This window comes from Pocillopora damicornis, chromosome 9 (assembly GCF_964200805.1).
Source record: "Pocillopora damicornis chromosome 9, jaPocDami1.2, whole genome shotgun sequence".
Taxonomy (NCBI): Eukaryota; Metazoa; Cnidaria; class Anthozoa; order Scleractinia; family Pocilloporidae; genus Pocillopora; species Pocillopora damicornis.
The window spans coordinates 13,740,859-13,754,972 of NC_142678.1; the positions used below are offsets into that span (position 1 = coordinate 13,740,859).

Sequence of the window (14,114 nt, forward strand, 5' to 3'; positions counted from 1 at the left end):
AGGAATTTATCTGGGTCGTAATTTGCATAATTTCGAAATGTTTTAAGTTGTGATGGAGCTTTTTTCCAATTTATCTTTCTGACACAGAAAGACATTTCATGATCGCTTAAGCTAGTACCGGTGACGACCCCAGAGTCTTTAATGTTTTGTGGATGGTTTGTAGCAATCAGATCAATCATAGTTCTAGATTCCGCGGTGACTCTTGTAGGCTCCTTGATGATTTGAGTAAACTGCAACGATTTAAATAAAGATTTAAGTTGGTTAGATTCTGTGATAGTTGAGCGTTTTGACGCAAAGTCGGTGTTCCAATCTCCAAGTAAAACCACTTCTTGACCCTTTGAGACAGCAGTGTTCAGACTGTTATTCATTTTTGAACAGAAACCTTTATCATAGTGGTTAGATGAGTTTGGAGGTCAGTATAAACAACTGGTTAGTAAACTACGCGATTTTGGAAGGGAAACTTCAAGCCAAATGCCTTCTATGTAGGGCCTTTCAAGATCTTCTCTTCTGTCAACCATAACATCATTGCGAACATATTGCTACGCCTCCACATTTCCCCTGTCTGTCCTTTCTAAACTGTTTATAACCAGGAATTGATAATTCATTGTCAGGAATTGAGTGCTTTCACCAAGTTTCAGTCAGCCCAAAGATGTGAATACTAGACTTGAGTTTGCTTAACAGAAGGCGTAGTTGGTTGATTTTCCATGGTAGGCTTTAAATGTTCTGATGTATCAATTTCAAGCCACGATTATTGACAATTTCTTGAAGTTTTAAAGGAAGATCAATCTCATCTTCACTAAGATCATCGAGTGACATGTTGTTATTAGAGCTGCACATATGACAGTGGCCCGAAGAGTCAAAATCAGGACCAAGACTCATTAGATGAAAATCCTTCTTGCATGAAGTACAGGGAAGACGAGCATCATCCGTTTTTGTAATTTTGAGACAGAGAGGACACTTTGGTGTATCGCTAACTGCAATAAGCCACTTACTAGTAACTACAATTTCAAGTAAAACATCATGCTGTTGCCTGTTAAGGGTTTTTTGTGTTTGAATGGTCCCCTTTTTGTGACTGCCATTGAATTTAAGGCATTTCACTACTGCGCAAACTTGAGCTGATCTTTATCACAAGGATCCATACTATAGCCTCATGTGCATATGTTATAACCCTTTTGGAGGTATGAAGGGTGACTAACATGTCAAGACTGCACTTAATCAACTAACTGGCAAGTCTGTGATTTGCATGGTATCGTTAGATTTTTTAACTCTTTAACTCCCAAGATCTGATCGTTTATTCTCCTCTCTAGCTGCTACACATTTCCTCATATATCAGCTATGAAAACTTAGTGTTAGATTCTTCTGCCTGATAAGTTGGAATTTCTCAATACCTGTTTAATTTGCAGGACAATGTATGAATATCATAGGGAGAAGTTCTTTGTCAATCACCTCAGAGAGTTAAAAGGTTAATCTGATTTTTTCATGTACAGCCTGCTTCAGCCAGAGGGATTGGAATCCGTGTCATTCACAAGTGGAATCAAATTCCAAGGAAGAGACCTGTTATTGTTCAGAGGTATGCTGTATATCTCCCTCTGAGTTTATTAATTAAAACTAGTATGTAACTCATATATGTACTACTCAGTATTGTAGGGATGTTACTCAACAATAGCAACCACAATGCTCTAGTACATGTGCATTGTGTATACATGGTACAGAGATGCCACAACCTTTGGAGATTTCAAGTCCAGAGTTTCATTACTCATGGGTGACAGTTACCTCTGCAGTGAGGCTACTGTGACCGCCTTTCCTCCCACCCCCTCCCCCATAAAGATGAAGCAGACCCCCCAGAATAAATTCAAGGGCTGTAATTCTCACATTGCTTCTGCAGTGGTACTTCCTTGTTGAATTGTACTTTAGCTGCACAGTGCACGATAGTTGTTATAGACTATAATTGGTTAAGCTCTGATGACTGAGTGAGCACTAAGCATGTTTGTAAGAAGACTAGTCATTAATAATGGTAGTAGGACTTTGTGTCATCCAATGCAGTCTGTAATCATACAAGTGATTTACAAAATCAGAGGACCGCAAAGTGTGAGTCCGATTTGCCACTCACAAGTATGGTTACAGACAGAATCGGATGACTCAAAGTCCTGTTACCAATTAATCATAACAGTTATAATTTCTGAAAACAACAAATACATTCGGACAAATATGTGCTGGAGAGACAAGGTTTAAGTGGTAAATTCCTAAACTTTTGGAGGATAAGTGGTTGTTGTTATGGTTATTGTGATCAATTCTGTGATTGGTGGATTTGACTGAAAGGAGTAAGTATGGTTGGCTGTTTCAACTGTCAGATTGCAGGTGTCTGATTACAGCCAATTATCCGATTACAACTGTACCGAATATTAAGTGAAGAATTAAGCAGCTAATGCACCAATCATATTTGAAGAAATTGTAACAATTTGATTAATATCATCGTTGTTGTGATTTTTAGGTACCTTGCAAAACCGTTTCTCATCAATGGAAGCAAGTTTGATCTTCGAATCTATGTCTACGTCACTTCATACGATCCACTTAGGATTTATGTCTTTGAAGATGGGCTTGTGAGATTTGCAACATGCAAGTAAGTTTTCAAAGACTCAAGCATAACATTCAATAAATAGATGTGTGCATGGTTAAATAGTTGTGAAGGTTTATTTGTCCAGCGCTACACTGTACACCTCCTAAGATTTCCATCTCCATTTTGTTTTCAAGGTACTCATCATCCATGAAAAGTTTAAGCAACAAGTTCATGCATCTGACAAATTACAGCATCAATAAAAAGAATGAAGGAGCTTACCAAGCGAATTCAGATGAAACTGTTTGTCAGGGACACAAATGGTAGGATACAGTAGTGTTGTTCATTGACTTGTACATGTACTTACTGTAATAAGCTTAAACCCCTAAACCCTAACAGTAATTGGCTTCTAATTTCTCCTCACAGTATCAGCCCTGAATCAAATGTGAAGATCATGAGAATAACGGAAATGATCACCAATTTAAAAAGCTCTTGATTGACAAACAACTTGTATATTCGTTAGTACCACAGGAAATGTAAAGAGAACAGTGTGGAGAACGTAGATACTAATTTTAAGGTGTAAACAATTAATTTGTTCAGCTTTGCAAAGAAATGTGTAGGGGTAGAGCAAGCTCAGTGCGGACGATATTCCGACGCCGTCGTCAAGAAAAATTATTCTTACCGTCAGTACTTCCAAGTTATGGTACGTTTACATTTGGAGTACATTTGTATTTAATTTGATTGCAACCTTTCTCATAGATAAGCTGAAAAATAAACATTCCATTTTGCTAATTAAACGTGACGCTTCTGTTTGTAGGAGTTTGAAAGCTCTTTGGGGTTACATGAAACGCATGAACATCAACCATGTCCATGTTTGGGAGACAATAAAGGATTTGGCTGTCAAAGCCATCATAGCGTAAGTAACAGAAAGTGCTGTTGTTGTAAAGTAATACTCACTGGAAAGTTAGTAAAATCCATCTTGACAAGTACAGCTGCACAATAGTCCATATGTTGAAGTTTCTTTAGTAACTCAACTAGTTTGGACTTGCGTTAGTTTGGCCGTAAAAGGCAGAAGCCGCCAGCATTATAGAATAATTTCCTGCGAAGAAGGCGTAGCGGTAAAAACAAGATACCGACACGTTACTCATCAATTTTAACGTTTTTTGAGCAGCAAATGTCTTATTACGTACGGAGATGATAACTTTGAAAACTTTGTAGATAATAATGAACGCATGTAAATTATCACTATAGATACATTTTTTGTCGCATTTTGCTGAAAACTTGAACCCTGTCATTACACTGTGCTTGTCAAAGAATCTGAAGGTCTATTTTTATTGATTTCTACATTTTGACCATTTTCGCCGTTTCTTTAAATCTTAACATGCACAAGAAAATTTAGTGAAATTGAACTTCTTGATGTGAATGTTTCAGGTCTGACTCAGCGGTAAACACCATGGTGAAACAGAATGTGAGAAAAAGGTAAGAGACTGCAGTTGGTCTTGAAAAACATTTGTGCATTTTGAACAGAGTTTAGTTATAGTACGTACGCTATGATTGGTCTATTTACCGGGCTGTTTATGGCTGTATGCCCTCCTCAATTCAAAATTTTGTTTGAATTGATATCTTCGCGCACTATTTGAACCCAGAGATGTAACAAGTATAAATATTAGCCTGATTTCGAGTGTAATTTGGTGCTCATAAGCACGAGTAAATTTTTCAAAGACAACAGAATTGCATGAGCTCATAAGGCAAGTGCTATTTGTAATCTTTGAAAAATTTGCAAGTGCTTATTACACCAAAAAGAAAAAGTTATGAAAAAGAAAAATTGTATAATTACTTGGTTAGTAATGTACTTGAAAAAACACTGCAGAAAGTCGAGACAAACGAAATTTGAAAGCGTGCGCGCGCCATTTGTAACTTGCACTTGTGCTACAACTTTGCACTCGTGTTACATGAGAATGCGCTCGTTTTCAGCTAATCAGAAGCGCGTATTTTTTTTAATGTACTTCGTTAATATCTTTCTAAACTCGTTTTCATGGTCCGTACGGTAAGTTACAAAATCCGTTTTTTTTCCCCGCTGGAAAATCTAACTCAGTCAGTATTACTAACTGTAATATCTTTTCTACCATCTACAACGTTGTCTAGATCTTGCTGTCATGAGCTTTTTGGATTTGATGTCATGTTGGATGAGACCCTTAAACCGTGGCTACTAGAAGTGAATATATCTCCAAGGTAATTCACGCATTTGTCATGTTCAGAAATATTGACCACGCGAGAGATACCAGTATTCAACCGAAATTCACATACTCAAGAGATTGAAATACTGACCTCACGAGGGATATGTATCCAACTCAAAAATTTTCATTCTTAAGGGATTGTAGTTCTATGGTGTTCTTGTGAACCCATTCAAATAATTGTTTTCGCATGCAAAAAAATTTTTTTCCATGGTCCGCCAGACATTGGAACATAGTAAGGGACAAAAAGGCTGCCATTTATAATTTTTCTCATCGAAAACGAGGATGATTTTTAACTTATTTTTCAAAATGCTTTTTAATGCACATCTTGTGTTAATTGATTTATTGCGGGACATTTACGAGAATTCGTTTTGTTTACTCTTTGTCTGAAGTGCAATAAGATGCGCAGCAAGTTGTGTAAAAGGGTGTGCAATAGGATGCGCAGTAAGATGTACAATTAGGTGCGTATTGAGATGCGCAGAAAAATGCGCGTTCGTTAATCGAGTAAACTTCGTCAACTTCCTCCTCAGTCTTCACTCCACCTCTCAACTGGACCGTAACATCAAGGGACAGATGATAAAAGACTTGTTAAACCTGGCAGGGTTTTGCATCCCAGAAAACCTGATCACAACCTCAACTTCAAGGTCAGTCTAACTATTGGAATATCAGAGAGAAATTGAAATTACGAGCTATTTGCAAATGATGAATAGTGAGGCACGTGACTCCGCCAACATGTAATTTTTCAATATGGTTGCATTGTGCAGCGCACATATGAGTATAATGTATTATGAACGTGAAATTCCTGTTTGGTTTCAGCACTAGTAACATGAACCAGTTTGTTCAAGATAAAGCTGTGACGGGTCTTTCTTCAGATGAGAGAGGAAAGGTGAATATATGTTATGGATGGCAAATACCTACAGATATTTAGAACAACATGTTTTTATGTTGTTTGCCAGTCTTAATTTACTGTGACAACGTCATATATATAATGGTAATAGGACCGAGTGGAGTCCAATTCGGTCGGTAATCATACGAGAGTTTAACAAAATTGGACGACCGCAAAGCGGGAGTCCAATTTGTCAATCAAGAGTATGATTACAGACAGAATTGGACGACAAGAGGTCCTGTTACCAATCAGTCATAACGATTACAATTTCTGAAAACAACAAATACATTTAGGTCAATTACCTCCAGTGGATGTAACGACTAAAGTAAAAAAATTCTGTAGTATGGTAATAGTCTAGATTTATGTTTCAAGAAGTGAAATAGTTAGACATGCTCTATTGAGTGCTTTTGTATCGGAGATTGCTGCTGACTTAATACTTCTCCTGCACTGACCCCAACATATAGTTTAATCATTTTACTTATGAGCCTGCCTTACGGATTATTAGAACGTACAAATGATGTTAAAAAGTACTGGCTATAGATACATTCCATTATTTGCGACAATTTAACAAGGAATTGACTTCGAACCAAGTCAAACTGTTCTTTTGTGTGTCGTCTTAATTTGTTTAAGTGTTGGACGTTATTTTTCTTGTGTTTCAGCATGCGTTTTATGTTCAACGTCATCTAGACGAGGTAGGAACGCATTTTACAACGCTTCCCTTCAAATTCCTTTCTTTTAAATGATTGCATCTAGAAATCTCACAATGCCTTTATTATTGAAATATCTTGCTGACAGTTACACAACATGTTTCATGAACTCGAAATTACGCCGCAGAGAGCGCTTAAAGTCTGCATCATTGAACAACAGACACTTGACCCTTTTACTGGCTTTTCTAGGATGCATTAGGATAAATTGCGTTAAAAACCCAAACGGAGGTTACCACACAGCCAGTCAAAAAAAAGAAATTAAAAAAAAAAAGAAAATGTCGCAATGAACTAATAAGACAATTTACGGTGAAATCAAGGAAAATGCTTCGAGCGCGGAAAGGCAAAAGGGACCGAGTAGTTGGGATTTGTGTTAGTGAACATCAGCATCTCGTTATTCAAGAGAGTATCGAGTTTTCTAAAACAATCACATAGGCTGTTGGAGCTTAAGAAACATCAGTGTAATCCAGTGCAATCCCCAGCTGCGTTCGTCACTTACTTTGGATTACTCGAATTTTGAATTTATTGGTAAGAAATTTTAATAATACAAACTTGTTATCAGTCCACTTCTCTTTCATTCATGTCTTTTAGCGCACGAAACAGTCAATCCTTGACATCTTGACACCAGACGACATTAGAATGCTTATGGAGACAGAAGATGAGGTACACTATACATTCGAATTTTTGAACAAATCTTTGTTTCGATTTCTCTTCGTAGTGAAAAGCAAAATTTACAAAGTTTATTGCTTATTATGTGTGTGTGAAATAGAAAGGTGAATTCATTTCATCCATCATAAGAGACTGCCATGCATTCGAGAAAGTGAAACTTGCCGTAATGTAGCATAGCTCGAGCGTTTTTATTTTTCCTCACAGAATAGTCGAAGAGGATGCTTTCAGAGAGTTTTTCCATCCATGTCGTCCAACAAGTATTTAAGATTCTTTGAGTCTCAGGTGAGGATAGTTTTACGCACAAACAGTTATTACTGCCTCATTAAACTACGGGCAGTCCCTGCTTGTTGCCGAAGTCCGTCGCGCGACCAAAAGAAATCAGAGAAAAAAAGGAAGATTTTAGCGCGCCGCGCGGATTTCTGTAGTAGCTACTACTTATAGTGTGTGCCACTCTCAGAGGTCCGAGCGGTGCTCCAACCATTTTCTTTCAATCACTGTTTTTTTTTCCCGAATGGTGCGACGGACTCCAGCAATTTTGCTCTCTTTTAAAATGACTTTCTCTTCCCTCCATCCTTGATCGAATTTTTTTCTGCCAATTTCCTTATAGAGATATTACAACATTTTGTTGGACGAATGGACAAGAAAATACATGAGAGAAGGGCGGAGCACAGTCCTGGGTAAGTTTAAATTTAGGTAGAAAAAGCTAGGTCACCGTAATGTATATTCGGAAAAGTAAACTACGTTATTTGCAGTCTATGTATGTATTTGCGATATTTAGACTGGCTGGCTCAGTGCAGCACAGAGCTGGTTTAAATGGGGGCCAGTTTAAGACCAGACCACTACACCGGGAGTCGTGCGTTCCCCAAACGTGAGCTGAACAAGTGTAGTCCGTGTCACTCTTTAAAATTATGCGTCTTTTTGTTGCCCTTATGGTCTCAAGTTTTTTCTTGTTATGTTTCTTATGATTCTACACTGTAAATGTTTATTTAAATTGGGCTTTTTTCTTACACAAGAGTCGCTGTTCTCCAAGCACTTGGTGAAAAGAAACTTCATATTGGGGCAACCTCGGATCCAACACATCAAGTAAGGCTTAATTTTATTAATTGATTTATTTGTTTTCGCAAAGAAAGTAATCATTCCTTTAAAGATTTTGAAAATAGTTCGAAATTCTATTTGGATTACTGACTGACTGATTGACGACTAACTGATTGACTGACCGACTGACGGCTGACTGATTGACCGACGGACTGACGACTGACTGACTGACTGACTGACTGACTGACTGACTGACCAGCTGTGTAACTGGTTAGCTGGCCTGCTGACTGACTGACAGACCGACCGACTGAATGAATTGATTGAATCGGATCCATCGAATGAATGGTCTTATCAAGTGACTTATAGACTGAAGAACTGACTGGCTGATTGATTGATTGATTGAGTAATCGATTGATAGCTCGATCACAAGATTTAAGGCTTTATCGATTAATTGACTGAGAGACGCCTTTTCCTCACAGTGGAATTGCCCCCAAGGTATAACGTACAGGTCCTCTTCCGCTCCAGCTCTCAGTTTGGACCACGGACTCATCAAATCAAGGTCGGTGTAAAAAATTAAATTCTGACTTAATGTCGATTGACAAAAACTGCATATCGCTGTTTGTTTGTTTCGATATTCCTGATGATAACATTTATTTAAAGTCAATTTATAGGTTGCCGTCAATCTGGAACACCATGTCACTCTCCGTCCATTCTCAGTGTTCTACATGTTCTTGAGCGTTTCTTCTTTCTCTCAGACGCTTCTCAGCACCAGCTTCGAGAATAAAGGAGTGGAGCAACTCAAACTCTTCTATTAGGTACATGCTGGAAAGGTGCTGCATGGTTTTTTGGGATTGGCGCAGTTTCTTTTATGTTGACTTTAGTCCTTTTTCTACGATGGGTTCTGATTATTCTCCTCCGTGCTCTGTACAATACCTACACTACTTCCTTTGTTGTTCATCCTTGTTCCTCAGAAACTCATTCTAAGCTTGTTTAAGCTTTTTTCTAGAAGCTCTCTTGCCACTCTACTTCCTGGTTTTCGTGCTCAGATATTTGAGTTTGTTTGAAATGTTAAGCTTCTTTCTTTATTACACTTTAAAATTTTTTACAAGTTCGTATTTGCTATGTATTTACTCTGTAGTCCGCACACCTACTTTAAAAGCTACAACAGATCCATTGGTAATCAGAAGGATTCATTTCTCGCTTTAAGCTCTGTTAGTTGATTGTACTGCTCGCGCTGTTTCGAATTGAGATCATCACTGATTGTTTTGACTTTATTTTTCCTTCCTCACTGTTAGTAGGCTTTCCTCTCCTTCTTCAACTAAGACTGTCAAAAGGTATTATGTCAGCAATTTTTCATGTTCCTAAACATGTCCCATATGAATATATCCAAATTTGGTTGCGTGAAAGTCTTCAAAGTTCAGTCTTAGTCCGGTTCTTTTCTCCCATGCAATTATTTCTCTCCCCTTTTTCCATTTCTTGCTTTTCACCTTTTTAGGAATAGCACAGCTTCCATCTTGAAAAATTCTCCGCGGAGAAAATCAGCCGTTACATCATTTAAGGGCAAAAGGTATTCTTTTTTCTCCTGGTCTTTCTTGGGACAATGGTTTTGAAAATTCATCACTAATTTCACATTACCTGTACGCATCTTTGCGACGAGGGGTGAGATTCTGATCGCACATTTCAGATTATTGAAGAGCTGAATGTGAAGAAAAGGAACTATCATGATTCAATACGGTTAAGTTGCACGCGTTGTATCGACAGATTGTTACAGAGGAAAGTCATGAACAGGGTCATATCCAGGCTCAGGAAAGGGATTTGTTTCTAAACATCTCCTTGTAGTTAAACTACAAGGAGTCTGTCGTTTTTCACTTATCCTCAGAAGAGAAGTGTCCGCATGGCAAAATGTGACAGTGACAAACGAAACTTTGTTCTTCTTTCTGAACCTTTTCCTACTCCTTAAATTTTGGATCCTCATTCTAGTTTGGCGATTTTTCCTCTACTGTACTTTATTACTAATCTCGACTTCTCTTTCTTTACTTTCCTCTTTTTCTGCCGGCCGATACCCGGAAAAAGACGACCGTCCTGGTGTTTTTCCTTTTTCGTCCTCTCTTACCCTTCCATCTTTGGTACTCTAACTCTGTCTTTTCTTTTTGTTGTCCTCTTTTCTCCTCTCTTTATCAAATAGAAAACTTCGGACAACTCCACGATGTAAGTCAGCTCCTTCTTGTAGACGTAAGAATAAAGAAAATTCTGAAAGCTCTAATGAATCAGGGTAATATATATTAACTTTCACTTTTTGCCTTCATCTTTTTCTTTCATTTCTACATCAAAACTCTAATCTCTCTAGTTCACTCTACACCTATTTTAGCTATTTCTTCCCATGTTCCTGTAAATTAATCGTTAATTCACAACTGACAATCAATGAATTTCGATAAATTAATTTCTTCATCGGCCCAGGTGACAATCTTGAAAACTGTAGTTTAGTTTTAGGTGTGCAAAGGTGATCTTAATAGAAAGTAGCACTTTGCTATACAGTTACATGTTCTCATAAACACAAATGCACTTATGAAGTTTTTGGATCATTTTACCCCAACACTTACCCTAACCTGTTATCAGTTGACAGTCGTTGGGTTAGGGGAGGGTTAGGAGCGTATTTGCTCAGATACCAACAGTGATTCCAAGTTCAGTTTTAAAGTGACAAAGATACTTATGTAAAGCGAAACCGGTTTCTTAACTGAAACGACGGTGGCCACGATGGCCATTAAGGCCCAGGGTGACCATCAGACCTACTGCTCAAACTTCCACCAACCCAGGAGATCTTAGAACTTCATTCTAGGCCACATATACTACAGTGGTTTCAAAAGTAGCTTTCTGATATTTTGTCACAGCCAGCACTAAATAGTATTATCTCAAGAACCATTATCCGTCTTTTTCCTTCCAGTGCTTCGGCTCCGGTGCTTCTGCCTAAAATAAAGAAGAAGTCAACAAAATCGCACACATCCAAGGTGGGTTTTTCTCAAACTTCTTGTAGAAAGTGCAATCTCTTTTTACTGAATACCCCACCTATTCCATGGGAAGTCATTTCAGTTTTTTGAGCTCCTCCTCACGATACGTTTGTCTTGCTACAACTGAATGACATACACTTGATTTCTACTTTGTATTTATGTTTATCTCCTACGTTAAACTTGTTTAACTCAATCGTCCTTAGTTTGGCTCCGTCCTCGTAGTTTTTCATCCTCTTCAAACATCGTGTTTGATTTCCAGGTCAGCCATTCAACTCTACAAAATCGCTCTAACCTAGAAAACTCTAACCGAAGGTGCAAGATTCTTAGGGACTCTTCGCGCCGACTGACCTTACCTCAGATCAAAGAGCGTGAAGCAGTTAAAGCGATTTGTTGTACGGTTCTCTATTTGTTAGTACGAACAGCACTGTTTAAAACTTCGAAGAATTCATTCGCACCGTAAAGACACTCAGTTAGCCACACATTCAGTTAGTTTACCGCTTACACAAGCCGTAAAGCAAACGAACCAACGGTCAAGCCTCTGTGAGGGTTACAGAGCTATTTTATGAACACAGGGGCATAACAAATTACAATTTTTTTCGTTATGAACACAGCCACGCTAACGCGCTGCCCTGTAGCTTTCATTCCAATGTTTTGTGATATCATGATGCAAAACTTATTTTTATGAAGACTGCCAAATATTAGCTCGGTGAGATTTAAAAACGATTAATAGGTAATGATAAACCCCACTGGAGCAAGGAGGGTAGAAGGCATTTTCCTCTTTTCTACTCGACTTAATCATCACACCTCCGCCCATGGGTTTCTGTGATGGCCACCAGCGCCACGAGGAAGACTGGAGACCAGTCAAACCTTGCATAGGGTAATTTAGTATTATCAATTGAATTGATAACGTAAATTAGCCACCGTGAAGAGTTCGAAGATAACGTTTCGAGAATTAGCCCTTCATCAGAGCGACTGGAGGAATTGTGGGTTGTGTGTATGTGTTTTTATGAAGACCGCAGACCTTGCATATGCAGACCTTGCATAGCCTAACATTCGTAGCCTAACATATCATGAAAATGTTATGCTTGATTTTCAACTTATTCTTTTTTTTCATCAGATGTCTTCCAGCTCGGCCACATCCTCTGAACGAACCCGGCAGATGCTGAGAGCTCGGATGAAATCGAACATCTGACTAGTGCAGGATAGAGGGCCGCTTACTGTGACAACAACTACCATACCCTCTCTCCCTAGTATTAATCCACAGCCAGTGTGTATCGGAGGGGAGGGTGAAGAGTGCATCCAGAGCCGACATGCGCATTGCACGATTGAGACGTGCCCACAGAAGCGAGTTCTTCATGAACTGTTGATTCATCTGAACAGACTCAATTTAAGCTCAGATAGATATGCTTGAGCGTTTAATTGATTCATTTCGAACTGCAAGCGTTCTTGTAATATAAATGCACATATTCATATTTTAAGTATACAAAGAGCGAAAAGTGAGAATAGACGTAATTTTCATGAGACATTTAACCCGTGTGGAGTTAGAGTAAACGTGAATATAATGTTTAAAAAAATCATCACTCTATCGAAGTTCTGTTTGCAGATTTGGAGCAGAAATGTTTATAGCCAAAGCTTTAGAGAACTGCAATAACGAAAGAAAGGTATTGTTGAGATGATAATACCTTATAAATAATTATTTTCTTATGCATAATTTCCAAACACCGAATTTTCTTCATGATATTGAACAGATGTATATAACAGTAAATACTTCTTAAGCTTGTAAATCCAATTTCCATGATTGACACAACTTTTTACCATGTTCTATCTGTTGCAAGTTTTTCTACGTATTTATGTACTAAATGGAAAAACAATTTCCACAGAAAAAGCTAATTGATTTAACTACAAAGGAATTGATAACGAATTAAAAACGCTGCATTTCATCGTGAAACACATAATATAACACAATTATTTTAACAAGTAAAAACGATTGTGAAGAATCGTTCGTTGAACTATGATGTGTGCAGGGGAGAAATTTCGACACAGAGATTCCGAAATGTGTCCATCGAGGAACAAAAATGAATAAGCTTAACACTCAAGTCTCCAAAATGGTTTACCTGCCAAACCTTCGAATGAAAAAAGGAAAGAAATTGAAAAACAAAAGTAAAATAGTGTAAAGAGAATTAATCTTGTGCATGTTGTTAACATAAACTTGTGACGTTTCACGGAAGAGGCTGAACTGGTATATTCTCGACAAAAATATTTCAAACATGGTTGAAGAACTAGAACCAGTACAAGGAAAATAAAGGTTTTCGTACCATCCAAGCAAGCACAAAAGTGTATTATGAGCGAGCTTAAGCCGACTCATACGTACTTGCCTTTAAACGGATAAAGTGAAGGTCGTTTTTCCGCTCGGATTCAGTGTTGATCCCGTTTTGAGTAATAGAGCGTTATATGTTGGGATCTTGAATTATAGCGGAGTTGCGATCTCAAATTGTGAGTTTCGATCGTAAGTTAGTAACTTGCGATCGAAAACTCGAACTTTCCTTAAAAGCCACTACATGATAGACAGTCCGCCCAGTACTACATGCCTGATATTAAAATGACACATGAATAAAAGGGGTAATGGTGATGCTGTGTCGATGGGGTATTACAAGATGATTTGGTTCTATCAACTGACGTTCTTACGAAGGACTAACGCCGTAAACTTTTTAAAACTCTTTTCAGCAGCCAATTTACATTATCAACTCAGTTGATCAAACAAATTATCTGGTTTTTAAATTTTCTGCGTGACTGCGTAAAAATGTCGCCACCTTTACTGAGTGAACCGATGGTATTAACTGTACTATGGTATTTCGGGGAATAAAATCCTTCATTACATTTCTTTAAAAATCACCTGTGATCGTTGCAATCTGATCGAATCTCCGTAACCGGATAAATCGCATCTTTATCCCAACCAATGAGACCGCTCTACTAAAAATACAATAACCAATCAAATTTTAAGACTTGTTTAAAGAAATCGATTAAATT

The 14,114-nt window shown here is 38.0% G+C and overlaps 2 protein-coding genes across 2 annotated transcripts; both read left to right on the forward strand.

Annotated features, from left to right (window-relative positions):
* The first annotated feature begins 1,450 nt into the window (after nucleotides 1-1,450).
* Nucleotides 1,451-7,759, forward strand: LOC149040274 (tubulin monoglutamylase TTLL4-like). The gene is made up of 12 exons (XM_089183029.1): nucleotides 1,451-1,570; nucleotides 2,492-2,620; nucleotides 2,752-2,877; nucleotides 3,372-3,470; nucleotides 3,986-4,033; nucleotides 4,700-4,786; nucleotides 5,319-5,432; nucleotides 5,605-5,674; nucleotides 6,334-6,366; nucleotides 6,970-7,041; nucleotides 7,252-7,329; nucleotides 7,655-7,759. The coding sequence occupies exons 3-12, from the start codon at nucleotides 2,765-2,767 to the stop codon at nucleotides 7,742-7,744; spliced, it is 804 nt and encodes a 267-aa protein (XP_089039155.1). The 5' UTR covers nucleotides 1,451-1,570; nucleotides 2,492-2,620; nucleotides 2,752-2,764; the 3' UTR covers nucleotides 7,745-7,759.
* A 4-nt stretch (nucleotides 7,760-7,763) lies between these two features.
* LOC149040275 (uncharacterized) lies at nucleotides 7,764-13,716 on the forward strand. Its single transcript, XM_089181542.1, has 6 exons — nucleotides 7,764-7,915; nucleotides 8,061-8,130; nucleotides 8,562-8,641; nucleotides 10,268-10,354; nucleotides 11,024-11,087; nucleotides 12,205-13,716. Exons 1-6 carry the CDS (start codon nucleotides 7,764-7,766, stop codon nucleotides 12,277-12,279), a joined length of 528 nt encoding a protein of 175 aa, XP_089037668.1. The 3' UTR covers nucleotides 12,280-13,716.
* Nucleotides 13,717-14,114: the final 398 nt, after the last annotated feature.

Excerpts from the sequence above, each read along its gene's own strand:
- LOC149040274 (XM_089183029.1), top strand. The coding sequence starts at position 2,765 with ATGAAAAGTTTAAGCAACAAGTTCATGCATCTGACAAATTACAGCATC. Across the intron at positions 4,787-5,318 it reads GAAGTGAATATATCTCCAAG|TCTTCACTCCACCTCTCAAC; the intron begins GTAATTCACGCA and ends CTTCCTCCTCAG. Across the intron at positions 5,433-5,604 it reads ATCACAACCTCAACTTCAAG|CACTAGTAACATGAACCAGT; the intron begins GTCAGTCTAACT and ends GTTTGGTTTCAG.
- LOC149040275 (XM_089181542.1), top strand. The coding sequence starts at position 7,764 with ATGTATATTCGGAAAAGTAAACTACGTTATTTGCAGTCTATGTATGTA. Across the intron at positions 8,642-10,267 it reads CACGGACTCATCAAATCAAG|AAAACTTCGGACAACTCCAC; the intron begins GTCGGTGTAAAA and ends TTTATCAAATAG. Across the intron at positions 10,355-11,023 it reads GAAAGCTCTAATGAATCAGG|TGCTTCGGCTCCGGTGCTTC; the intron begins GTAATATATATT and ends TTTTCCTTCCAG.